Here is a 27,754-nt window from a genome sequence, read left to right on the forward strand (position 1 = left end):
GTACTAACTATGCAAAATCTATTTGCAAATATGATATCACAAGAAAGATCCTAAGCACAAACAGTGGTGAGTCAGTTAAAGGCAGCCACACGCCACAGGATGCTGTTAGAGAGAATTTTGCTCATAGACTAACGTTTCACTTTGCCCAGTGTTTGAATTAGGGCCCTGGAAGTTAATTCACAATAAGGTTCGATGTGAAAATAGATTACTATTCAAGACAGCTTCTATCAGAGATATATTTGGTAACACACCCAAAACTGAGATTTCAACATTATGATTTCAGGAGACAACATGTATATTGGCACGATAAGGTAGTAGGTATCTGTTTTTGGTCCAGGACATACATGGATGACTATGGAGGAGACGTTATAGGAGTGGCTGCTTTACTTTAATGTGCTGTGTCTGAAAAAAACCTTCATCGCTGGAATTCATTACAATGTCAACATGAATCAGTCAGTGTCATGACAAATTACTGCTATTGATTGCAACCCTAAACATAACCTTTATTCCCCAAAACGGTGTCATCTAGAGGTGTTCTTGTACTTGTTAAATGGGTGAGGCACCATGCCTTATTCTTGTTTTATTTTGAGCAAAGTAACTGTTTATTTTCACATTCACACACAGATGCATACAGTACATACATATCTTAATTTATATTTAACACCAGACATATGATTGTATGGCAAATAGCCATGATAAATCCTGTTTGCTTTGGCCAGGAGGTTCTGATGACTCATTTGGTCTGCACCTGGATCGGAGCGGCAGCAGCAGGCGCTCTGTTGACATGGTACTGTCAGTGGAGCTGCCTCTCACATCCACACACACACACACACACACACACACACACACACACACTCACGCACACTCACTGCTGTCTCTCTCAGCTACCAGCAGATGACACCTCCACACACAACATTCAACAGCTCAGACCCTGCTGTGCACATGCACACACACACACTCTTAGCCAGCAACAGATCATATGTCATTTTACAACACTTAATACTAACATGCATCTTAGTCTCTCTCTCTCTCTCACACACACACAACCATGTACATTATATATGGACACACACAGCTGTCTTCCTCTGCTAGCAGAGAATGGTTCACACACGGACAACAGCATGGAACACATGTGCCAACACAAAAGGGATGCGCGTGCACGCACACACACATCTGGCTTTTCCGACGACTAGAAGATGACACCTTGATTCACCACACTGCCTACCATGACTGCGGGCCAAGAGACACACATATTACATGGGTCCAGGCACACACACACACACACACACACACACACATTCATGCACTCTCATACACATGTATGCACACTCACTGGTTCCCCATTTCTCTGACACACACAAGCCCTCATTCAGACACCTTGAGCAGAGGGAGGCTTCCATGTCCCAGTCACAGGTGTTTGTGTGTGTGTGTGACCCTGTCCCCTAAGACAAACACTCTGTCTGGGGATTTGAGCAGCTCTTGATGTGATAGAGGGCTGCTATCTCTGCAGGCCAGGCCAGTTATCTGTATGCTTGAAGGAAGTGACACCGAGGACAGCAAACAGCCGCGCTCCCCCTGCAAAGAGACACAGCGTTATTGATTTACAGTCCCTGTGTTTGCCCTCAGGCCCTCTGTGAAACACCCACTCCACACACACACACACACAAATTAAGACACATACACTCATGGACTCACACACACACACACACACACACATATTTATGTATACAAATAATGTGTATTCACAATGGGAAGTCAGCAAGAACTATTCAATATGATAACATTCCCAATAAATATAGGCAGAGTTCAACAAAATCTCACAGGAGAAACAATAGTAATGAAAATAAATTAACATCAAAGAATTGTATTGCATATAAACACACACTTCACCAGTGATCTGCCATATTGCCCAGTCCTGACCTGAAGTATTTCCCCGTGATTGAAAGAGTGATCATTTTGTGTCCTTTCAGGCCCTCCTGAGGGCACTCCACTTCAACACATAGCCAGCTTAAGCACACTCTCTTGAGTGTGTTTAGAAAATGACGGCGCCTGAATTTCCCCCCATAATTGTCCATTTTATCATTTTATTACAGCAAGCTTATTCCGATGGGCTTTCATTATAATTTATGAAATACAATTAAGCGTGACTTCTCTTGGCTCCCCCACTCCAGTCAAGTGCAAACGCCCGGCCCTGTGTATTTAAATGGCATTAGGTAATTGGAAGAACACAAGTCGCAATGGTAGAACGTGAGAGTGAAGGGCAAAAATGGCCTTTGTGGATTTGCCTCCTATAATCATAATAAATATTCCAGAGGTTCTCTCTATCACAGCTCAAGTTTATAGTGAGAAGTGCGGGGGTGGGGGAGAGCTCTTGGCTCTCTAACTGATATGGAAACTAATTTAGGAGAGCTCGTCCAAAGAGATATGCTCTCCACAGAGATTGAACATTTGGGCAAGCCGGTACCTTCGGTTCGAGGGGGAAAAAGCCCTTAATGAAGTTGATCTCACAGTCATTCGGACTAATTGCAGAGTTGAGATTACAAAGTATTCTGTCGCTTAAAGAAGGGGGTTGCTGATTTAACTGGTACTATAATGTTCACGCTCTGTTTTAATGTATGGATGGTAATCAGTGATGAGTAGCTTTACGCTAAGCATGTAATGACACTGTTAATGACTGCCAAAAACAAGCTTTATTCTCCAACTTCCCTTGCATGTGTTAAAACTGGCCTACACGTGCCTGAATCACAACTAAACTAAATTTCTTTCCTACACTAAAACAATATTAACTCTACTACTACTACTACTACTAAAATAACTATATTACACTAAATTATTTAACAAACATCATATTTGAATACAGCCCTTCTTGTCAGCTGTTTGAGACATCATTCTATCAACAGTACAATTGGCAACAGAACTCTTTTCAGTTCCCTAACATCAGGCCTGTGTTCCGCTGTACTAGCCCGTCCATGCTTCACCACATCAACAGAGTATAAACAAGGAGATGGCTGAAGCTCTGTTTTTGACTAATGAAGAACCACACAGTCTAGTCAACTCCAGTCTTTTTCACTTTCCCCTCCCTTTCTCCCTCTTTCTCTCACTCCTCTGTCTTTCTTGCCAGTCTCTCTTCCTCTCTCCCTCACTCTGTTTCTCTCTCCTTCCCTTCCTCTGTGTTTCTGTATTTCTCTTTTTCCCTCTTTCCTTCTCTTTCTCTCTCTCTCTCTCTCTTCTCGTCTTCTCCTCCTCCTCTAAAAATATGGAGACAACGCCTTGAGGCTTTGCAGTCACCATTGTGAGCGCTGCGAGGTTCTGTTTGGCCCCATTGTTCGGGGCTAATCAGCCGTGGCAAATGCGGAGCCCTCCAGCTCATTACGTATTCCCTCTCGGCGAGGTGACCATGGGAAGGTCCTGCTGGCTGGCCCTGCCTGATAAATTACCTGCCCCTTGTGGACACCTTGTGAGCCCCTGTCCTGTCCCTCTCAGCTCCCTGAAGTTTGTGGGGTTGGGGCAGGGGTGGTGTGTGTGTGTGGGGGGGGGGGACGGAGGGGGCAGTTCTTTTGATGGCATACGACCCTGTCCGTTCTGCTCATCGTTCATTCAATACACCCCCTCCCCCAACTACACACAATCTCTCTCTCTCTTTCTCTCTCTCTCTTTCTCTCACAAACACACACACTCACACACAAGCATAAACACAAAACAACTCCCTGAGCGCCAGGCAACCCCTACCCCCACCTGGGTGTGAGTAAACAGGCGTGAATGGAATCCTGTTCACCTCTGTCCTGCCAGAAACACTACGCCAAACGCTGTTTACAAACACTGTCCGAGTTCCTCTTTCCTCCGAGCCACAAGTGGGACGTTTGAGTTACATGAGCCAGCACATCAAACTCTCAAGCTCTCCTTGTAAATAACGCAGCACATGGCTGTTCTGTGTAAAAGACTGTGATGAGTTAAGAGATGAGATGATATTTATTTATTTATTTATGTATGTATGTATGTATATATGTATGTATTACTGCTACAGTGTTTGCAGGGGCGGGAATGTTTTGCTCCTGGGCTTACTGTGCGGGAGGAACTGAAATAACTAGTGGAGTGGAACAGAGGGGAACTCCAACAGTGGGGCTCCTCTGTCGCTTGTCTCTCCCTCTCCCTCTGTCCCTCCAGTTCTCTTTCCCTCTCCCTCCCTCTCTCTCTCTCTCTCTCTCCCCCTCCCTCCCTCCCTCCCTCTCTCTCTGGCTGTGGTTCCCTGGGAAACTCGGTGGGTCTGCGAGGCCTGTGGAGGGCTGAGGGGTTCTGACGAGCACCCGCTCGGGCCTGATTCGCTGGGTTGGGGGGTTTGGGGGCTGGCGGTTTGTACGGGTTAATGTGACAATAATTAGAGTTGACTCACCCATCCCTGCTTATAATCCCCTGGATATACTGCACTCATACAGGTGTCCGCAAAATCCAATTATCACAGTCGTGCTGGGGAGAAACTAGGGGAAAGGAGAGATAGAGAGACAGAAAGACAGAGAGAGAGAAAGAGAGGAGAGGAGAGGGGAGTGAATTTGTGGTGAAAGTACAACTGTCATCACATTATGTCTTGTTAGCATCAAAGGAGATGCCCATCCCAGATCAGTGCTAAAGTTTTGTCAGTGTGTAAACTGGGCTAAATATGTGCTGTGGATGTGGGGTCAGGGGATTATTAACCCACACAACAGAGTTTTCCCAGGGGCCTCCGCTAGTCATTTCACTGGGTTTCAGCAGGATTCTCCTCCACACCGCGATCACCTCTGGTCAACCAAACAAACACGGCACAAAGTTTCACCAAGTGCTTGGAGTTCCACAAACACGTTTTTAGAGAGCGTAACGCCAATAAAGTTGATGTTTGTGTCTACGTGATTGCACTGACTACACTCCTGACTGTTGGGAGACATAAATGGTCCAGTGTTGTCTGCGCTGTGCATGTTCATCTCCTCACAGGCCTGGCAAAGTACAAATGAAAGCGGTGAGTTGATTTGCAAGCATGTAATGTGCTCTACCCCACCCCCCTGCCCCGTTGCCGTTGGAGAAGAGGGAGTAGGACGCTGGGGTGGTGATGGGGGGGGGGGGGGGGGGGTGAGGGGGACTGCTGCGTTTCCTTCCCTGCAGGGCCACTGTGCCTCTCCCCCCACAGTGACAAAGGCCTGTAGACAGGGCACCGCCTCCCATGCCCCCCTCTTTCCCAAACCAACCCCCCTTCCTCCACAAATCCCCCCTGAAGCCCCATGCTGGGTGGTGCTGCAGGAGCCTCTCCACCTTCCTGCCCCCCCCCCCCCCCCCCCACCCCACTTCACAAAAACTCCTCATCAAACTCCCGGTGTCACAAACATGTGGCCTAAAGTCCCGCCGTCCCCTCACAGTGCAGCTGGGGGCACGACTGGAACAAATTCTGGGCAGATGGACACAGTCCCACTTGTCCTTGTGCATTTAGTTGGAGCAGCCTGCTGTCTCTGGGACACCGCTAGGTCTGTGAGGCCATCTCTACACCTGTGGTGGCCGGGTGGCAAAACTGACCAGTATGGGCAGAGAGTCGTTTTAAAATGTACACAGAATATCACTGGCAGAATATTGTGTGCTACATTTGAGATAGGATAAGACACACTGTAAAACTCTAAAACTTCTTTGAATCTCACACACCTGTTAAAAGTTCTGTCCTACATAAAAGTCCTACAGGAAATTAGGAAATTAGAGTGTTTGGAGTCTCTTGAGAAAGCAGACTCTCCAAACTAATGTGATATAATCGGAGCTGTGTAGCCTTATCAGCAAAGTTCCAGTTCATTTCCAATATTACAGCTCCCTCCAAAGCAAATACAGGTTTGATTGATTATCCAAAAAAAGGAGGATGTGTGGTCCGAAGAGGTATTTATCCTCAGAGAAATATGAACACCAGCAAAGCCTGCTTTTGTTCTAATTAGTCCACTCTTAACCGTCCTGAGTTGCCTTAGCAATGGCAAATATCCTTGTGGGAGTTTGTTTGAGTTCTGAGCCACTCTCAAGCTGTACAAATAAAAAAGCACATTTCTCTTTCATAGCTGAGATATACCACATATTGCTTTCACCTCTTAATATTGTATTCCCATGACAATTATGCTGTTTCTATTATAAATCAATACATTTAAAACCTGACTTTTTTTTACTGTAAAAGATAATTATCTATGAAATTATACAAATGAGTCTTGTGGTAGTGGTCATACCGTAGTATGGGATTGGACTACTGTTAATTCTTTCCATTTACTCTCAGACTTCCTGCCCTGCATCTAACTTAAAGGTAAATGCACCTATAGTGGCCCGTTGCCATGGAGGAATGCCATTGTTCCTGGCTCATTTCCAGTTCTGACAGTGTGTCAATACTCCAGCCGTGAGAGGGCCAGGGAGAAGGAACTCCACGGATTGCCAAACAGCCGTCATAAGACAAAGCAGGAAATAGTTCACGGGGACACGACACATTCCACAAGGCGCAAGTGCAGCTCAGCTCAGCCCCCCACCCCCCCACCCCCTCACCCCAGACACCCACCAGGCCCACCCGTCCGCCCACGATCCACCAGCCCGCTTGACTTCTGAATTGGGAGACTAAGGCTATTGACACGACAGTCAAGGGACTTAAACAAGGGACGGGCCCTTGTGGGAAATGTCACCTGCAACCATGAAGTCACATCACATTCCACTCCTGTCAAACACTCTGAACCAAAAAAAGAAACGGCTCCTGGTATTCTGCCTATTCTGGCTGGTGCTCGGCCAGACAATGGGGTTTGTAGGCAGGAGGATTTGCATGATGGGGTTCTATATGATGCCTTGTACCAGATCAGCATATGGGAGGAATGCAGAGGTGTGGCTGACTGCACACACTACGGGATGGGAAGGGCCGAGCCCACTCAGGAGCACTATGGGTTATGCAGCCCAACAGAGTGATACTGCAACCTCTGCACACCCAGGAGCATCTCGAGGACATGAGCAACTTATTTAGTGGGATTCTACAAACTAAGAGAAAATGGAAACTATTTTCAAGGTTGTTAAAGACCGTTTACCTTCAGTTCCCATCTGTATCTTTGGACTGCCAAGCAAATCTTGAGAGGGCTTCACCGGCTTCACTATTCATGGCACCTTTCTCTGCTGAGATGCTGCAGATGTTGGCATACCTGAACAAGAAAAGATGAACAATTTTCAGTGACTCTCCATTGAACTCATATAATCGTCTGTACTGAAAAAACCTCTATGCTTTTCCCCCCTGAAATGAACTAAAACATCCCAATGTGATCTGGGTTTCATTTGTTTCCAATGCTGTTTTTTCCCTCTCAATGTACTCAAAGAGAGACTCTTGTTTGCCCCCCAAAACAAATGTCTATTGGAATTTCAGGGCTGGCTTGTACAATCAGAGGATTTTCGCATACAGACGGAGCCTATGACAAAGTAGCGCTCTCGCACAGAAAGAGTGGCCTTGTGTCTGTCTCAGCGACACAGCTGCCATTCGTCCCTCCCGCAGTTTATTACAGATGGGGGTCCTTAATGAATGGCCGCCGCTGTGCTACAGTACTGTCACAATTACACAACTTATCTCCTTCCACAACGCAAGATCCTGCAGATCAACTGCAAGGCATTGCCATCATAATCCCCCCCCCCCCCCTTCATAAAGGGCTCTTGATTGTGCGGATGGCAGTGGGGAGGGGTGGTGGTTGTGGTGGGTGTATGGTCAGTCCCACAATGCACTGCCTTGAAGATCCATCAATGCGTTTCAACCCGCATTGCTCTGGAGCCAGTTAGAGAATGGTGGACTTTAAGGGCTTGTCTGAAGAGGACCTTGAGAGAGGCACTAGTATGTGAGCATCGGGCATCAGCCATTAAACAAGTTGAAGCATCAGCCAAGGTTCACGCATAGCAAAGTTAATTGCAATACGTAGTTTATGTCAAGTTGTACAGTAGGTTTAACATCACTTAATGTGATTGTGTGTTTGGGATGTCTGTTCCACCTGCCCATTCATTTCCTGGTCATTACGCTCCAAATAAAACAGGTTATTACACATATAACAAATTCCCAACACTCTGAAAGATAAGTCAATTCTCTGGCTTGGTCATTGTCTTTCAACTGTCAGTAAAGCATTTGTCAATTCATTTGTCTCACTTCCTCAACAAAACGTAATGATGATTTATGAGCATATGCTATATTTGTCCAGCTTTGCGCTGCTATAGATTACAGGTGTACTTTACATTCAATATCCTATATGAAACTAGTCCAACACTCCTATGCCTCTTTTCAACGTCCATGAGACTATATCGGGATTTATGACTGGTTCCTGGAGCTGCTGTGTGTCTTGAACAGCACATTAACAGTAACCACTTTTGCTGTGCTGGAACTCTCTGTGTGTAATCCTGATTTGCAAGGAAAAACACGAAAGGATTTGGCATGTCACCGCCACAGTATTAAACAAATAAAGGTGTGCATCTAGTTTGAATGGCCCTCTAATTCTCTTACCATTTCAACCCCAGGTATGAGAAATTAATAAGTGGCACGTACATGTTTCAGACATGTGGGATCCAATTTCCAGCTGTGAAGCCTTATCACCTGTCTACTTAATGTTCAAATCCTGCACTGGAAATGTTAATAAAGCACTCACTTTTCTAATTGCACCATAACCGTAAAACCCATGTTATACCAAATATCTTCTATTAGTGCCAGTGATTGAAAACAAAGGCATCTGTTTACAACTAGCCCACCTTGAGCATTTGGCACACAAATTATTCTATTAAGAATTTAATGAGCTAAATTGATGACGCATTGTTGAACGATACCATTTCTTAGGCAACGATGCACTGAAAAAACAAATGGTTGTATTTCCATCAACAAAAACATAATTAAAAAAACTCATAGCAATGTTTTTTTCTTTCTTTATTAAAGTGAGAGTCGGGTGGATGGTTGGGGGAGCTGAACCAGCAGAGTGTGGTGCTCTGGGCGCGGGGCTCTGGCCTGGTGTGTTTGTCGGTCTGGCTGTGTCAAAGGAGGGCTGTGTGCAGCCCTGGCTGGGCCCCCGTCAGGGCTGCAAACGCCACGGATTTGGGCTCCTCTTTTGTTGTCCTGCGTGCTGACATCACACACTGCTGATGGCCCAAAATCCCCCATTCCCCAGCACCAGCACTTTTGAAACAAAACTGCCATGGTACTGATGAGTAATGCCAACTTGCCAAAAATACCTCATTAATCATCATCACACGAGCGCTCACACACACGCACACACACAGACACACACACACACACACAATGGTAGTAGCGCAAACACAACACAACACGCACAGACAGACACAGGCAATGACACACATTAAGTTAAGGCATCTCAACATACAAAAACTTCAACATAAACACATAACCATTCACACAACCACATTTATACATCCACATATATATATATATATATATATATATATATATATATATAAAGAGGGAAACCATTGAATGCTGTTATACATTTAATTGGTAACAAATACAACAAAGTCATCTACTTTGTACAAGGTCAAATGCTTCACAGTCAGAGTTACAAAGTCGTGAGGTAGAAAATAGATGGCTTTCTTTGTGTTTGTTACCAACTAAATGTCTAACACCATTCAACAGTGTGGTCTTAATGTTTCCTATCTATGTATAAAAGATCATTTCAAAATGTATTTCTGTATATGCTGATTGGCATTGAAACTATTATGAATGCTGTTGTTGAGAATAACCACCGGTGCATATATGATCACAGTTGACAAGTAGAACGACAGATCATGTTGACTTGTTTGTTTCTCCTTGCTCAAATGTCTGATACAAACAGGAACTAAAACATTTTGCTTCAGCAGAGAGCGAGAGAGAGAGAGAGAGAGAGAGAGAGAGAGAGAGAGAGAGAGCGAGAGAGAGAGAGCAGGAAGTAAAGAAGAGGGAAGTTACTTGTTGATAAAAGAGGAGTGGATGTTGGAGTACTCTAAGTGGATTTCTGTGGACGAGGCCGACTGAACTGCAATCTGCCGAGAGCAGTTTTCACCTCCACACATTGCCTGGGGAAATATTTGCATAGGAGCACAGTCACTGACCACCTTTGGCCCAGAGAAGTGTTGACAGAGGAGAGGTTGAGAAATGCAGAATAGGCAAGCCTAATGGAGTTTATGGAAAACACTGATGATGTGACCAGGCTATGGGACTGATCTATGTCATTAGTTTGGGTGGGCAAACACAGCCACACCCACATACCCTCTCAACATACACATATACACACGTGCACAGACACACACATACACACACACTGCAGAAATCGACTACAAATACAAAATATTGATACTTAAAACTCTTGCCGACTTTAGTAACATCCCATAATGGCATGACGTGTAAATCTTGCCCATATCCCAGCTCAGGGCGTACCTCGTAAGGCAGACCTGCCACACACATTTAACAACAGACTATTATGACCCCACTTGATGAGTGTGTGTTTTGGGTGCGTATTATCTGTGCCTGGCGGTTGGTGTAATGGAGTGGGCTGGAGAGCATGTTGGGCACGGTGCTCTCCCCTTTCCCCAGGGGGCCGTGACAGCACAGGCTCAGCACCAGCTCTCAGGAGCCGCACGGAAACGCCACTCAAAACGCAATCAAACACAATCAGAGACAATCCACTGGAGCGGACACTCTGGACTCTCTCTCTCTCTCTCTCTCTCTCTCACACACACACACACACAGAGGCACTGACAACACAAACACACTCTCTCTCATACACTCTCACACCAACGCATGCTCACACAAGCCGAATCGCACTCACTTTCACACTCACACACGGAAAATGCCCAGCATCAGCTTTTAAACATGAAACAAATGGGATCACTGTCAAGCTGAAGAGACTGGGCTGGCCTTTGTTCACCCCCCCCCCCTTACCCCCTACCACCACACACACACACACACACACACTCCCTCTTTCACATACACAAGACTCGCAAAAAACAAAGTTGACATGCACTGCACTGGATACAGGCACACTTTAGCGGCACTGTACATGAGGTTCATCTCTCCCCCAACGCATGTGTCATTTAAGGCGCCACTCTGTGTTTTTACCAACCATCCTTTTGGGCCATCCAAGGACCTTTCAGTGGAGCCCATCCTTGCACTGACACTGGTCTAAACGTCTTACATTCAGCCACAGCCACAAAGACATTTCCTAAAGTCTGTGTCTAAAGACCCGACGTGAAAATGAGAGGAGGGGAAGGGGACCTTGAGACGCCTCCTGCTGAATGAACCACTGACAGACTGAACTAATGCCGATGCATTGATCTGATCAGCGAAGTACACTCAAGGATTGCTACCTCGTGTTGGCCTCTTGTGAGAAGAAAACAATGCAAAAAATATGCCTGAAGGTTAAGTTTTGAATGTTTCTTTTCTGCTCTGGATTTTATACGGCCTGATTCAACAATGCTATACACCAAAATACAATCGTGCCATTGAGTTTTCAATGTTTCTTTTTTTTGCTGTGCTTTTTATTTAAACTGATTCAAGAGTACGCTACACACAAATACACATGTGAAATTAATTTCCATCACTTTTGTCAAATGTTCGTATTTCAGGGCTGTACAAAAGACACAGTTCAAAACTCTTTTTTGTGTTTGACCTCCATGTCTACACATATGAACCTCCCTATTACATTATCACATTATAAAAATGTTGTCAGTGTCCAATATCAGATGTAAATGCCTTTCCTATGAATGAAAGGGCCATGGTTGTGATCATAGTTATGGCAGGTTCCTCTTCTGATATAGAACACACAATTCAAATGGAATACAGAATGCCGTCACCCCAGGACTCCATGTTGTCACTTGTGGTTGGACAGATTCTGTCCTGATGAAAACTAGACCATGTCAACCGGATGTTAGATCACGTACTACAGAGGTACAAGTCTGCTAATAAAAGTGAGGTGAATTTCTCTGTGAATGTCAAGTAGAGTGACCACTTTACCTTCTCTGATGTAAACTAATTGGATATTGCCAACAATATGTGCTTCACGCACTTGCTTCACGTGATTATTTTAGTCTTGATGGACATAGGGTCAGCAATTTCAGTCTGTGATCCACTTCTGTAAATATGTGATAAAGGAATAAAACACAGTGCTGAATAAAGTGTAAGGTTGACTTACTTTGCATCAAACACGCCTGTAGAAACTTTCAGACCTAAAATATTTGATTACATCCAGTCACCACTGACTGCCTAGAGACATCCTTCTGAGTCAGACTAGGCAACCACATCCTCTAGTTCCTGGATGGCAGATGCATTCATCCCCTCTCCTCCTTGGCCATTGTAAAAAAAAAACTATTAAATAGGCTTTTAATGACCTCTTCTAGTACACACACACACACACACACACACACACACACACACACACACACACACACACACACAAATCACTGCTGAACCCCATCTCCTCCTCCCCACCCCCCACTTCTCAGTGCACTTGGGGGAAATCTGTCATGGCTAGCTAAATTCTCACCCAGGTTGTCAACCGTGCCTCTGCTAGACAGGGTCACAGGGTTAAAATCGATTTCACAGGCCACCTGGAGTGCCTAGGCCGCAAACTGACTCAAAAAATTTATATCAGACTTGGAATTGCCTACCACCCAGGGCTAGGCCGGGGCTACCACTCACACACACAAAAAGTCCCAGGCCCAACAGAAGTTGGCACAGGCAGCGGCTGGAGTTGTTGACCCCGCAAGCTGACCTCTTCAAACTTCAACTGAATTGTTCTGGCAGTTACCACGGTGACAAGGCACTCTAAGCTTATCCTACTTACTCCAAAGAAGCGGAGCAGCAACCGCAATAATCTACTGAGCAATAATGCAAATGTTGCATCCTCTTTTTTTCTCTTTTGCCACAAACTGTAAAATTCTCTTCATGCCATCAATACAAATTGCTAAATAAGATTGAAAACACAGAATCATTATAGACCTATTTACTTCTAGATGGGAAGATCTCAAAGTTTCAAACACAATTTCCACTTTTTTATTCAGCTTGAAAGTGTCTGTAGTTGTCATTTCATTTTTAACTAGTGGTTTTGTGGTTCCCTGAATACAACAGACTACTGAATTACAGCCTGCACATATAGGCAAATGATCAAACAAATCATAAATATGATTTGCCTATGAAACCCTGGAGCCAAAACAATAAGCTCCGTAGGGCACTGTCAGTATTCTTAGAAGAAGAGAGTAGGCTATTTAAGATCGACAGTGATAACAGAAGATGACAAATAATCAATAATGTCTTGTGTTCATTTTCCCACCGATAAATACCAACACGACCATCCTCGTTTGTCCAACTACTATCTCGCTCCACATTGCGTCATCTGTCATTTTAACCTGAGGATGCACAGTGCATTCGCACATGTACAGATATGAGTCTTCGTCCTATAAACAACAGTGTGCGCCTCTAGTATACAGATGCACGATAAATAATACCTTTTATGGCGCAAAAGCTCTACACTGAGTGCACACTTAAGCTATAGAGGCACTTGTCAAATGATGATGGACTGACTATGATTGTTGGGTACATGCGTGTGCCAAAAGATGTTAATAGGTTTGATGTCCCATTCAACAGTGCGCAAAACGCCATAAATGACCTACGGTGTCATATAATCAATACAAGAGGTCCAGCTGTCACGGATCTCTGTCGTTCCCTCAGGGAATGATAACTTGACTTGGCATCTTGCCAGTTTCGTAGCTCCAGCACAAGCTATGTAACATTTAGACCGAGACATGAAGAGAAAAAAAAAACTTCGGTGTCCATCGTAATCACCGTGTTTCATTGTAATGATGATGCGAAGTGACAGTGTATTCTCAACCTAAACAAACAGTATTGGCACTTTTGGAAATCAAAAGAAATTATCAAACTATAGATACAACACACATTTCAACACGCAAATTAAATATTCCGATAAAAAATAACACATAGATGACTGTCAGAAAACAGCTGAGTTGCAGTGGTAAAACTGAGATTAGAAATCTCATTAATGTATCTTTAATAGCGACTACAGTCATTCTATGGTGTATTTGGTAATGAAAGGTTTAGCGCATAGACAGTTGAAATCTCATCCTGCGACTCGCCTCGCTTTTCTGAGGGAGATGTCATTTCGCTGTGGGGACACAATGACGAGCCCGGGAGTGGCGGGGCTCTGATCTCCACGATAGGGAGATAGCCACCTGATTAAAATGGTTCGCTTGTTCCCCTCAGTCACTCGATCGGCGTGTGAACTCCGCTTATTTACAATCAGATGCACTGAGTGGCGCACAGAATGGCATATAGTTTTAACCTGCTACGTCCTTCACATTAGCAACTCTTCCAGTGACGCCCCCCCCCCCCTCCCACACACACACACACACACACACACACATAGGCACCTAAATGATTATCTGATTATTATTATCATTATTAATAATAGTATTACACTTATTAGACATATTAGGTTACTCATATCGAACCTATTTCTGCTGTTGCTTCAAATAATTGAATTATAGGGTGAGTGACTGGCGGCATGCATTGTTGAACAAACTTCTGAAGTTTTAAAGACCGTAATTTCCTATCTTGCGCATTTCATTTGTCTTATTTTGCCAGTCAAATGATTGTTACTTGTTTTCCGCAACGATTCGTTAACTTGTGTTTGAAATGAACGAAATCTGGTGCACAATGATCAACATGTGCATACATTATGGGGAGGGGAGGGGGTGAACGTAAAGGCGCTTAATACGGTAGTGCGGTGGTTCCAATACTTTGCTCTCCTCAAACATGTGTCGCATTTGAACCAGTGCTTTCCATCCCTAACAGGAGAACGCTTAGGTCTCTAGAGAAGGCAGTGAAAGAAAGCCCTTTTTACATTCCAACACAGTCTCAAAGACTGGAGACCCACTGACCGCTCTAGAGTATTAATTAGTCTGATGCCTGGCGCAAATATATGACTTCCTCAGGTCTGGCTGTAGTGATAGAACCAGGGAGCAGTTGATGAATATAATTTACTGTTGGAGTGAAATCATGCGTGTAATTGACTATATTTAACACAAGCATTTTGAATGATCAACGGTTAAGCCTGCACAGTCATTCAGGGTTTTCTCTCTTTTCACATTGTTAATCAGAATTTGGGAAGGAAAGGCATGCACCACAGGTGAAATGCTGTCCCATTTGTGGTATTCCTAAATGGTTCAAGACGATGCGGCACAAGACATTTGTACAGGAGGCGTTCAATAACCTCCGCATTATGGCAGAAAGAACTGAGATTAAGCTGAGTAATGATTGGGCGTTTATTCAGGTTCAAATTCAACCTCATGAATGATTCTACAGAATCACTGGCGTTTTAAAGGCCACTAAATTTTGCGCATTTGTTGGGGGGTCTTGCACAACGGTAGGCTACGTTATTCTTTTTAAATAATGACACAAGTTTGATATACATAAACAAAACAAATGGGCTATAATACATCCAGCTGTGAGGAGAGCTTATTTTTGACAAATTAGTTGGTTTGTCAACAAGCCCACGCGTTCGGCGAGAAGCCCTTAAACTTCCATTCAGAGGAGTAGGGCTCGCCCAGAGAAATATAAAGAGCCGTTGTGGGGCCCATTCAGTGTCCAGACAAACTTTTCTAAACCCTTTATTCTAAAAGCATACAAAAGCCAGTCGCATTTAACAGAGGGGTGCAACAAGCTGCCGCCTGTCTGCAACGCAGTGATGATAAATATTCCCCCAGTATATAATCTCAGCTTCATGTTTGATAACAATGCTAACTTCAGTTGCCATACACTCGCCAGTTATATCCGCAAGGTCTCACTTGACACAATTCCCACCGATTGTTCGGACGTTTGATACAACCTCAAAACAATTAATAATGGTTGGGTAATAGTTCTAATTTTGGCATTTACATGTCTTGCTAAATAGGGCAACCCAGATGCTTATAACGCCATTAATCAACATTAATGGTATGTACAAGCGAAGCCTGAAATTGGGAGGAATGGGGAGAACAAAGGGATCTGCTGTTGGGGAGCTCTGCGCGGAGCTGTCTAGAAAGGGTTGCCTAATGACAGCCCCTAATAGCCAAAGCGATTGCTGGGAAACGAAGAAAGAAAGTTCACAGCCTGTATGCTGATGATTTCCCCATGCAAATCTGTGTCATACACATCATCCTTAAAATGCCCTTGGAATTAACTATGTGGGGATGTCTAATAATGACACGATTAGGGCTATGAGACAAACAATATTATAGTTTTTAAAAAATATTGCGAGGATCTTTTAAACTTTATTACAAACACATGTAATTGATCACTCTCTTGTTGTGTTCAGTACATTTTGTGACTCCATTTTCTTGACACTTAACTGATGTTAAGTGAAAGTTTGTGAACTTCTATAGCTTTCTCAGAGATGTCCTGGTGTTACTGCAGAAAAGAGTGACAGCATGGTTTTCCCTTGGGGCACGGCACGGCACACAAAATCACAACGTTGCCAATGCACTCCTAAAGCAACACACCAATCCGGGTTCGGCCCTCACATCTGAAGGACGAGGTGTAAAATACACCTGTGCAGCACCACTTTCTCTGAGGGAGAGAAACAATAAATTTGCGTACAATAAAAGACACTGTAGCCTAGCTGTATTTGAAACAGACCAAAACCATTATGATTTTGTGTTGTTTTGTTTAGGCTTTATACAACCAAATTAAATCATGTTACAAAACAAAAGCTAGCTGGCCACACCATTGAAGCGTACAAAAAATCACAGGCTACTTAAAAATGAAAGGATGATTAACTCGAACAGGCCCAAATGTTCTACTGAAATAATGGGTTTCCATTTCGGTTGGCAAGCCGGACAAAGGCTTTACTTCAAACTTTGCATCCGTGCAGCACAACGACGTTTGTCTGGAAGTACCCCCCTCCTGCTCCTTCCCCATCCCCACCTCCCCTCTACACACACCCGTGCAGCCCCCACCCCTGTGCTCCCCTCTCCGTTTAGCTCCCAGGCTATGCCACTGGTCCATTAAAAGCAAGCTTGATCTGCATCGCTCTGAACACCCCTGCTGACTGAACCGCTGCATCAAAGCATATATTGTTCCAAGCATGGGGTGGACTTTGTGGTAACGCAGAAACACTTGGGCCTGTACTCCACCTTGTTACAGCACCGCAACAACAGATGCGTAAATGAGCACAATGCGCGCCGTTCTCACGCGCGCTGCACCCAAGACTCCGTGCAATCAGCGTCAAGTGAAAATACAGAGGTTTCACTCCCAGCTGATAGAACAGCAGGCGCCTTCGAGATCGACTATGCTGTTGGCCTTTCTAAAAATCTGCGAGTCCATAATGTGATTTGATTCAAAGTAGAGGGAGGTGAAAGTAAAACACTGCGAGGAAAAAAAAGAGAAATATGACTATATTTCCATCAGTCGTACAAGTCAGCTGTAAAAAAGTCTATCAAATCCAGATTTGTACAGCAGATTACAAGTAGGCTAAACATACCACAACACTAGTATATCCAGTCAGTAAATATCCCTCCAAGCAATGTATTTCAGCAGTCATCTGCTCCAGATTCCAAGTCTTTGCTGCTCACTCTCAGTAGCCAGCTCCTAAAATCTCCACAATTAGATCTGCATTGTTCCGTCCGAACAACACTGCTTAGAAAGAAAAGGTCTTCACTGTCGGAGCCAATCCAGCGAAGCGTTTGACGTTATTAAATAAGAAAGAGTTGGTGATTTACATTGTTGTTCGAAAAGGGGGGCAATTACCCGCTGTTACAGCACTATTAAGAACGTATTAACTCGAATTAGTAATAGGACAATGTGTAGCCTATATATGTAAGTTCAAAATGACACTAACAGCACAGGTAGATAGATTTTCGTCCTTGATAAATATTGCGTTTACACTGGTAAACTTAGCCTAGGTCTATGGCAATAAAAATAAATAAAATAAATTAAAAAAAATAACCATGAAATATTCATAAAGGTGTCCCCATCTCATGACATCATGATTAGTTGTTTTTCTGCTTTCTTAATTTTACTTCTTGAGTGAAAACTGAAGGTCGTAGGCCTACACTACATTTTACAGGCATTCCTTCAGAAATTTGAACTGTCTCGGGTTTTCTTTCCAACTACCCAAGTGCTACTTCAAAGTCTTGCAAATGGACAATCGAATGCATAAAGTCGCACAGAAAGTGCTCACGCTTCAACATGTCATCAAATGCCACGGAAAGAAACAACGCATTCGCTTGGAGATTTCGTAAAGACTGTGATGCCTAGGGGCGCCGGTAGCTGTATCGGTATGCTTGTGGTAGCATAAATTAGCATAGCCTGTATTAAATGACCACCGGACAGAGGTACCCAATAATCTTACATGCCCGAATTTAAATAGTCTATCTCCAGGCCCGTTATTCAACATTGAAAAGATTAGGCGGTATAATACTAAAGGTACCTAAAACACACATTATCACATAAAGCATATGCCAGTTCACCTCAATCTGGTGTGCCATTTGTGATACAGTTTTACAGTTTTATGTAGTCACAGTCAACATTAGAATTAAAAGGTACAACTATTTAAAAAGTTGTTTTAAATGTAATTAAATATGTCCTTCTCTGTATATATATATATATTATGAGGGGTGATCAGTCCCCATTACGAACATTGTAAGGCGACTGATAGCCATAGGCTGTGATTATAGAGGCACAAAACTGAACTGGGTTTAGTCCTGCAGCGGAGCTGTGGGAGAGGCGTAGAGCTGATGCCATGCTGGCTGACAGTGTGTGGTCTATTGAAGAGAATGCGCATTTTGGCTGAGCCGAGAGAACCCCCATCCCCCAGCTTCCCTGCACCTGCACTGGATCAGGGAGCGACTGCCATTCACTCCATGAGAGACTGTTAAAATAGACGACATCTCTGACAGTTTTCAATTCAATGCATGGCACAATGCTGCGTTCCCCTCCCGACCACCACAGATCACCCCACCCCTTCAAAAAATGGGAATGGTGAGGGGATGACAGTGCTAGAAGAAAGTCACTAGTTACCAAAGTTCCTTCAAGTAAACACAATCACACAGTTTATAATAGGGCTATCTTTTTTTTTAAATCACGAGACTAGGCTAATGGCACTGGTATTAACCTGACAACCCAATGACATTTTTAGTCTCCGTTAAAACTCTGAAATTCATGAGTTCATGTGCCCAATTATAAGTCTCAAAGATTCAACAAAGGATATGTCAAAGTAAAGTTAAACACAATTCTATAATGCATTGTCAAACCTACGGTGGTCAACCACGTATGGCGATAGGCCTACCATTTCTGGTTAAAAGGGTATCATGACCAAAGAATATTTCCTTGACAAAAGTTGTATGACGTCACTGTCCCTTATGCTCGTAGCCTGGTATGACTGCTCCCTTCAGAAAAACACGAGAGGAGTAGGCCTAGGCCTAATCGTGGATTTAGCCATGGCTCACCTATAAATCCTACCAGCACAAAAGAGACAAAAACAGAAAACAAAACAAAAAACAAAGAGGACAGCGCACCGCCAATGACTATATGCACACCTTACGCGGCACGCAAAGAAATAGGCATATCACAAGAAATATGTTGAGAGAGACATTTCTCAATTTAAGTAAAAGAGGTCAAAGCCACTGTGGTACACTGAGTTTAACGGCATTTTACTTAGTGTTCAAGGTATTACATATAGGCTAAATCATTATTTGTTTGCGGCGCATTATTTGGGTTTTATTTAAAAATTTGAATGGTAGGATTTTTCAAGACCACCATTGTCAGATTTCTATAAAATACGACGCTTAACCACCTGTTGTTGTTCAAATATCTCTTAAAATCGCCACAGCGGAAGGTGAACTAACAGCATGGCCTTTCATCCTATACAATACCCATCCATCCAACACAAAGGCTGTCGATTTAAAATATGTGGCATTTGGTAAAAAAAAACAATGACATCAATAAATCAATCAATGTTTGGGTTTTAAACCAGTCAAATAAGGTACGCCTAAAGCGGTAATTTTCAGAAATACAAAGTGGATTAAAATATGACATTGAAAACTGTTTTGTCGTAATCTCATGGGGACCAGTTTCTTGCAGCTCTATCCACTGTATTCCAGTACTCTCTAGACATCAATGACACTTCTAGCCCATGTTCAATAAACCTGCGTAAGCATTACTTTATGCCCTACATCTGTTCAAGATTCATTTCAATGTTGCCATTTAATATCTATGCCATATGAACAGAGTGTACTTTTTTCACATGTGTTCCACTGTTTCCCCCGTAATAATTCAGTCTACAAAAGAATGCTCACTATGCATAATGTGACAAGAGAAAGCTCGTCCTTCACCGCAGAATAAAACGCACGGTTTAAAAGACCTCAAACAATGTGAGAGGAAACAGATTTTAAAATTAGTTTACCAAACACGTCCAGCCATTACAACCAAACTTACTGGTTGTATAATTAATTGAAGCACTGCTCTCTGACCCTTTGAAAGTCCGGTAGGGACACGTTTGTCGGAATAATACTTTGGAATGAGACCTCGTCAAATATTCATTTAGCGGTTAATGTGAGCTCCGTTCCCTTGAGACTCGCTGTAATAGAAGCTTCAGAGCTTTGGCAAGCAAGAGTGCTAATCTACCTCCGCAGTTCAGCAAAATATTTTAACACCCTTCAGATTTCAAACGCTTTTATTTGCACCGAATATGGGCGCATAATAATCTTATCTTGGTGTTAATTTAGACTAAGCCACACTAGGGCATGGCTGCAAACATGTAGGCTATCCCCATTGGCTATATCAGAAAGCAGAAGTGAAACATTGAGTAAAGAAGTTCTGTGCCCCGAGGCATTGTAGCAGTGTAAAACCATCAACGGCGAACACAAATCAGTATTTAAATAAGTTGCATTCACACTGGTGTGAAATACAACAGTCCGGGAAGCTCACAAGTGCATGCAAAACGCAGACCTTAATTCGGTTTGACTGTCATTTTCTGTTATACTTTTCACTATTAACATTACGATCTAACCTACCTTAAGTAATTGCACCAGATAAAACAACAATGCAGGCATTTACTGCTTTATAACAACTTTTTAAGATTTAGTCAGCCCACATTTGTCAGTAGGCTAGCAAAAATATAGGCCTTCATCACGCCGCATTGTTTCTATATAGGTTACCAAGCAATTTGACAAGGTCTTATTGATATATATTTAATTTCTATTGTCTGTAAAAAAAACAACACATTGTCCGTACATTTCATGAAGTCATTAACAGATGGCGGAATTTCCGCGTAATGACAGGTGCCAATCATTCTAAGGCATGCGCTGATGCTGTCAAACAAAACAAGCACTTTGCAGTTCATGCCGTGTTAGTATTTAGTAATGGCTACTTAACTCTTTCCATTTTATATGTAGGCCTAAAGGAAATATAAACCAATGCAGATCATGGTGTCAAAGGCCTATAGATGCACGAGGAACAAGTGGTCAAAGGCGGGCAAATTAAAATATTCTGACGTGAATTTGCTTATCTTGGTCTGACGCTGAATGTAATTTCGATTCAAGATGGTAGTTTGAAAGGTTTTCTAAAGAATGATCAGCAAATATAAAAATGATCGACTACCTTGACGTGAATCTTCAACATTATTGGCGTTTAATCTCCCCCTCTCAGACTAGGATTACAGGGAACAACCTTTTGCATGGTGGCTTCCTCGAAATCCAAAGGAGTGTTTTCACTAAAAAACAGAGATGTAAATAATTTCAGTACAATCTACACTTCAGGACAATGTAATCAAATTATTAAACGTGGTCACACATCACATACACTCAGTAAATCACACACTCACTCAGTCACACATCTTGGAAGTATATTGAGAATATTCCAGTACTTACTTGGACAACTGAATGTGTACGGTGAAAAATGTCATTCTGATTCTTATTTAGTTAAAACATTAAAACAATGTATGTATGCTATTAATGTGGCACTATTTATGATAAGTGCACTTTTAAAACATCACTTGCTAGGGGATGAAGTGGACCAACACATGTATTTATCAAAATTGAAATCCAGTTTAAGATCACCTGTAACCTATTTGACATGATAGATAATTATTTGACATAAGTTAAACACACACAATGACAAAAACTAATTTGTCAATGACAACAAATAAACTAAGCTGAATGACAAATAAAATCAAAACTCGAGAACAATTTCAAATATCCAAATTTCAAAAATTTATTCATTTCAAACTGCATATTGAAAAAGAACTCAGCTGAAATTGTAACTGTTATAATGATGTTATTAGTTCAAATATATACATGGAGTGTTGGCAACTGCGGACAGGCCACATTTTAAAATACAACTACGGAAATGAAGATTTAAAATAAAACTTAAAATGTCACAGTAAATATACAGAAAATGTACAAACCATGAGGAAAAACAATGAACAGAAAACTTCATATCTCTAACAGATGGAGAGTGGGAGACAAAATATAAATTAACAATAATGTTTTAACCTGTGAGAAAGCTTGTTTTTCCTTTACTCTCATTTGAACTAAATTAAAATGGTTTAGTACTATTTACCTTCAAGGAGAAACATTTACCTGCTTTTACATATTTTCTGTCCCTCCAGTATTTGCAGAGTGAGTTTGGAGTATACTGAACTCAGTGTCAATCCTGGCCCTATTATTTATTTATCCATTCATTCATTAAGAGGAATTGACGTTCATAAAAATTTTACTTCTTGTAGTTTACAAACATTACATCTGATTGTTATGTTTCTTTGATAAATACTGTACAAAACATGATTGCAATAATAAAACATTTGATTGACTCCCCTTTTCTACTTTCAAAATCTCATACACCTGAAAAAAAAACTTTTGTGGAGATCCTACCGTTCCTCTAGAGCTTTTCTTTAAATAGAAAGAAAAAAAAGTTTCGTGTTCTTTCCTTGAGTTCTATACAACTTTCCCTCCCCCAAAAAAATTCTGTACAAAAATAAGTCCAGAGTAGTCCAGTTTTCTGATATAAAAGTTCATTTACATATGTGATAATGGGAGCGTGCCATTAATCGTTGTGCCGGGTACAGGTGCGCTCTGATAATGTTGGGACATGTGAAGTCTGCTTTGAGCAGTTTGCTCAGGAACTTCTGCGCCCGGGAGGTACATACTAATCATGTCCCTTAAGTCCCCAGTTTGGCATGGGGCAGCCCTTGGATGTGAAGAAGAGGTGACAACCGGTGGACTCGAACTGGACTCGGACTTGACCACCGAACCCATCGAGCCGAGAGTCATTCCAGGGGTGGTCTGCTGCGAGTAGGACATGCTATATGTGGGCGACCCGTTCATGTATGTCTGCGAACTTGTCATAGAATTGTACTGAAGCGCGCTCATATCATAACGGTGCATGGGCTGCATCTGTGCTGTGTTGTGCGCGTTCAGTCCGGGGTGCTGCGGGTAGCCAAGCTGTTCCTGCATCATACCATAGCCTCCGTTTGTCCATCCGTTCATATGTGCATAACTGTCCATCCTCTGGTTAACCCCGGCGCCCAGGCCAGCCCCTACACCCACCCCAGAGCCCATGCCATTACCGCCCGGTGCAAGAAGCCCACCTGGAAGAGTGTACTTGTCCTTCTTCATCAGGGTCTTGGTTTTCCGCCTGGGTCTGTATTTATAATCCGGATGTTCCTTCATGTGAAGAGCACGGAGACGCTTGGCTTCGTCAATAAAAGGTCGCTTTTCGCTCTCGGAAAGAAGTTTCCATTCGGCCCCGAGTCTTTTGCTTATTTCCGAATTGTGCATTTTGGGGTTTTCCTGCGCCATTTTTCTTCGCTGTCCCCTAGACCACACCATGAAGGCATTCATGGGTCTTTTAACTCGGTCCGGACTGTTTTTCTGGTTGTTTCCAGAAGAGTTAGTATTCCCCGTACCCCCAGTTGATTGGGGTGCCGGGGGTTTGAGTTCGGTTTCCATCATGTTATACATTAAAACGGTTTTCTGACGCTTGCCTCACCAGTGCGAAAGAAAGTCCAATCCAGAGGTTTTCTGTAGGTACCTTGCCGGTTTCAGTAACTTTACTGAAGTAGAAAACGTATCACTTCCTTCAGCCAGTTGGTCCTGTTGTGACCACAAACTTCTTTCTTAGTCTTTAAAGAATCAACAAACCACGTCTGCTTCTCCGCCAGAGCCTTGACAACTCCTGATACTTTTTGAACAAGTTAATAGACAACCATTCATGTACGGGGCTGTCAGTGAAATAAATGCTACCCACCTGACCAATCACAAGCGATGTTCCCTCAGCCAGGATTATTTAGCATAAAGGGGCGGGGTTATTTCAGTCAGCATAGCAGAGGCAGAGACAGTGTCAACCAATAGATGCCATAAATTTATCATAGTAAGTAGCAAACTGAAAGTACTTAGGAATGCATACCAAAAAGTGGCAAACCTTATACAGTAAACTAAAAAAGTTAGTAACTTGTGTATTTGCAAATGATGATAGCCTACATTTAGTAGCATTAGAAGTGAAATGGGCACGGTGTATAACCCTGTATATTTTCATTAGGCATTAGTCAGGGCATTTATCAAATTTAATTGTAAAGTATTATTATTACCAAAATAAATCGGAGAGCATTCCACACTTTTTATCCAACCAAAGAGACATTAAGCAGCAATTCAGTCTAAAATAACATAGTAGGAACAATAACAGAAACCATATACAGACAAAATAACAGCTGATACCAGAGCGATTTATAGCCAAAAAATAGAGTTTTTTTCTGCCACAACAGCAGGCCAATTTTACAGTCCAACCAAAACTTTATGAAATTTAGTAGGCTACATTTCTATGCAGAACAACACAACCATTACCACCAATAACAACAACTGATGCGACAGGCCCCAGAATCTATTATAGTGGGGTGTTTTGGAGTGGTAGGCTAGTTAAATATTTCCCGTGTGTCAAATGTGATCGACGGACGTTAAATGGTAGTAGAAAGCAGCGACATGTCCATCACAAATGACTAGTTTGTTTAACGTGTTGTCAGTAGACTGCATCAGGCAGAACAAAAGGAGGGTTTCTTTCCTTCTATTATGTTAGGAGAAGCTTTGTTGTTAAAATGCTCTTGGCCACAAAAGTGAGAGGACGAGAAGAAAATATCGACACTTAAAAACAAATTGGCCTAAACGAGATGAATATTCTAAAACGTATAACTAGTTGCCGTTGTCATCGTTGTTTTTCTAAGAATTTATAAAACTAATTTGTGATTTAAAAACGCAGGTGATGCAGAGCATATTTGGGCTACTGGTAGTAGGCCTAGTCTACACCATTTATACTCCAAATTAAATACACACGATCAACTCAAAAGTGGTAGTTCAGAGAATAATCCCAAAACACGTGCAGTCGTATCAATAATAAACCTTCATAGCCCACGCCACTATGCCGAAACCTCAGTTGTGTTTCAAAGTCGCCCTCTTCTGGTTAATGTAGGTACTAGCAAACCCTGTGCGCTACAGCATTCACATGAAAATCCTTTGGCCACGGAGGATTTTCTGTAACTGACGGGTAACATCAGTCCCTTCCAAACAACGGAGCCACAAAGTGACAGCCTAGGCCTATAGCAAATAGGCAGAGGTAATATGGGTTTACATACAATACTAAAGAAAAAGAATAAAGCCTGTTTGGGACAATTATAGGCCTAATACAGAAAAATAGGCCTATAGACAGATATTTTTGCATGGATGGTATCTGAGAAAACAGATAGGCTATTCTGTAAATTAGGTAGGCCTACGCCGAATGTGTTTTGTAAGCAATAGACAAGAACAAATAAACAATTTTATACAGACCCTTACATTTATTAGATTAAACCTGCGACTATGTCTTATTGCACAGGCCTGACAATGGAATCTACCATCAACGAATCAACCTTTATGGAAATGCGGAAAAACGTCCAGGAGAATGTCAATGTTAGTTTGGATTCCTCGAAATAGTTACATCGCACAGTCGTATGGACGCCAAAACTTCTGGCAGGTAGGCTACAGTCTTGCCGACCAGTACACCTCACCATTATGTACACTAAATGAAATATAAAGACGACAGAGTAAGGATTTGGAGGAAATATCATTTATAAATCAGTCAAAAAATCACTTAAAATGCGTCGACTGAAAATTCAGTGGCCAGCACTAGTGAGGCAAGTAACCTGCAATGGTCCAAAAATAAATAAATAATAATAATAAAAAACATCACAAATATATCCATACGCTGCACACATTTGCGAGAAAAGGATGCAAAACTAAATGTTTTGTGTGACATATCTGGACCGATTTATGCGAAATGTATAACATTTCATGAGCACCAAAAATATCCTTTAAACTGAGATACTGAAGTAGGTCGATTGACACCCTACATGATGGCCGTTATCTTCACAATTTAATAAGGGGAGAGAGCAGTCACTACTACCACTCCCACTAACTAGTGACATTCCAGGCTATACTAATGGGAAGTTAGGTTACATGGTTTGCCCGTTACCGATTTATTGAGACTGGGAAAAGTACAAAGATGCGCGCACCTAAGCGTGCACACACACACACACACACACTAGAGGAAGTCTCACAAGACCATCCTTATGAGAGTTCAATGGTAGATAAGACGTCAGGTGTGATTGCTTGATGATGGACACCCTAGCAAACCTGACACCCATCGCCACTAGGGGCCGTGCTAACAACAATGAAAATGTAGCCAATTGAGCATGTGTAAAGCTAATTCATTTAATGGAAAGATCTAATAAGTGTTTAATAATGGAAAGTGACAAATGTATCAGTCATTTCCCCTAATATTTTCTGTTACAATATGTTGCTGAATGATGCAGTGCGGTGCACAAAAAAATACTTCCAACTATTTTTCGCAGAAAGAAACTCCCGGAGCGCGAGGATAAGTGAAAGAAAAGTAGCCTAACTGGATCGGCTGTCTAACTCCAATGGATTGATTTGATTTTTTTGTGTGTGTTAATTTTGTTTTTAAACGCGACATGTAGGTTTACGCAAACATTGTGTTCATCTAATAATCTGCGATGAAAAACCGGGTAAATCAACATCCTCACAACTGTGCCCATGAACTAAGCTTTACGGCTCCATAGAATGTAGTGTAGGTTACAGCATGGACAAAAACGTAATTCAACATAAAGACGATAAAAAGAAACATGCACCTAAAAATCTAAATTGCACATCGGATCTTATCAAATGCAGGAGAAATGTCGAAACTCGCTGTAGCGCACACGTCTATCAAAACTAATGTGCTTCAAAAAGTAGCCTACGGTGATACTACACAGCCACAGGAAGCTCAAACGACCAAATAGCCAATACGCATGTTTTCGGTCCACCCTCTGAAAATACTCTACCCGGCACAGACACTTACGCTTCAGTTTGGGTGTTGTCTTTATCGTGGGTTGATTGGCAGAACGATGTATCCCTCCAAGTGTGCCGTCAAGACCCGCTGACGGGTTTCTAGCGAGAGCTGAAACTACTGTACTTCCCCAGGATAGTCAGTTCTCATGCCTGCCTGGCTCGCAGGCTTCCCGGGCAACATAGCTCCGATACCAGCGTGCAGCCGCTCGGTCTTCTCGCTGAACGTTAGTCTTCGGTCGCCAGCCCTGGAACAAGAAAAGCCGTTTATGGCGACACACAATTTGAAAAGGGGCCGATTTTGAAAAAAAAGAGAGAAGAAGAATGCATCAAGAACAACAAAAGTCAGTTATACCAAGTCTACCACCCCCCATCA

The 27,754-nt window shown here is 42.6% G+C and overlaps 1 protein-coding gene and 1 long non-coding RNA gene across 3 annotated transcripts; both read right to left on the minus strand.

The window, feature by feature from the left end:
- Positions 1 to 670: 670 nt before the first annotated feature.
- Positions 671 to 27,607, minus strand: LOC143116660 (uncharacterized). Of its 2 annotated transcripts, XR_012985891.1 has the most exons (5): positions 27,392 to 27,607; positions 21,611 to 21,722; positions 7,047 to 7,157; positions 4,391 to 4,475; positions 671 to 1,575 (listed from the first exon to the last, which is right to left on the minus strand). It is a non-coding gene; the product is annotated as an uncharacterized LOC143116660 (long non-coding RNA). The 2 variants fall into 2 exon arrangements; XR_012985892.1 differs by lacking the exon at positions 21,611 to 21,722.
- sox2 (SRY-box transcription factor 2) lies at positions 22,205 to 24,217 on the minus strand. The gene has a single exon (XM_076277921.1). The coding sequence runs from the start codon at positions 23,968 to 23,970 to the stop codon at positions 23,026 to 23,028; it is 945 nt and encodes a 314-aa protein (XP_076134036.1). The 5' UTR covers positions 23,971 to 24,217; the 3' UTR covers positions 22,205 to 23,025.
- Positions 27,608 to 27,754: the final 147 nt, after the last annotated feature.

The sequence above is a fragment of the Alosa pseudoharengus genome, unplaced genomic scaffold, assembly GCF_046254945.1.
Source record: "Alosa pseudoharengus isolate Yale_2024_CS ecotype anadromous, Long Island Sound unplaced genomic scaffold, YU_APseudo_1.1 YU_APseudo_1.1_scf_11, whole genome shotgun sequence".
Taxonomy (NCBI): domain Eukaryota; kingdom Metazoa; phylum Chordata; class Actinopteri; order Clupeiformes; family Clupeidae; genus Alosa; species Alosa pseudoharengus.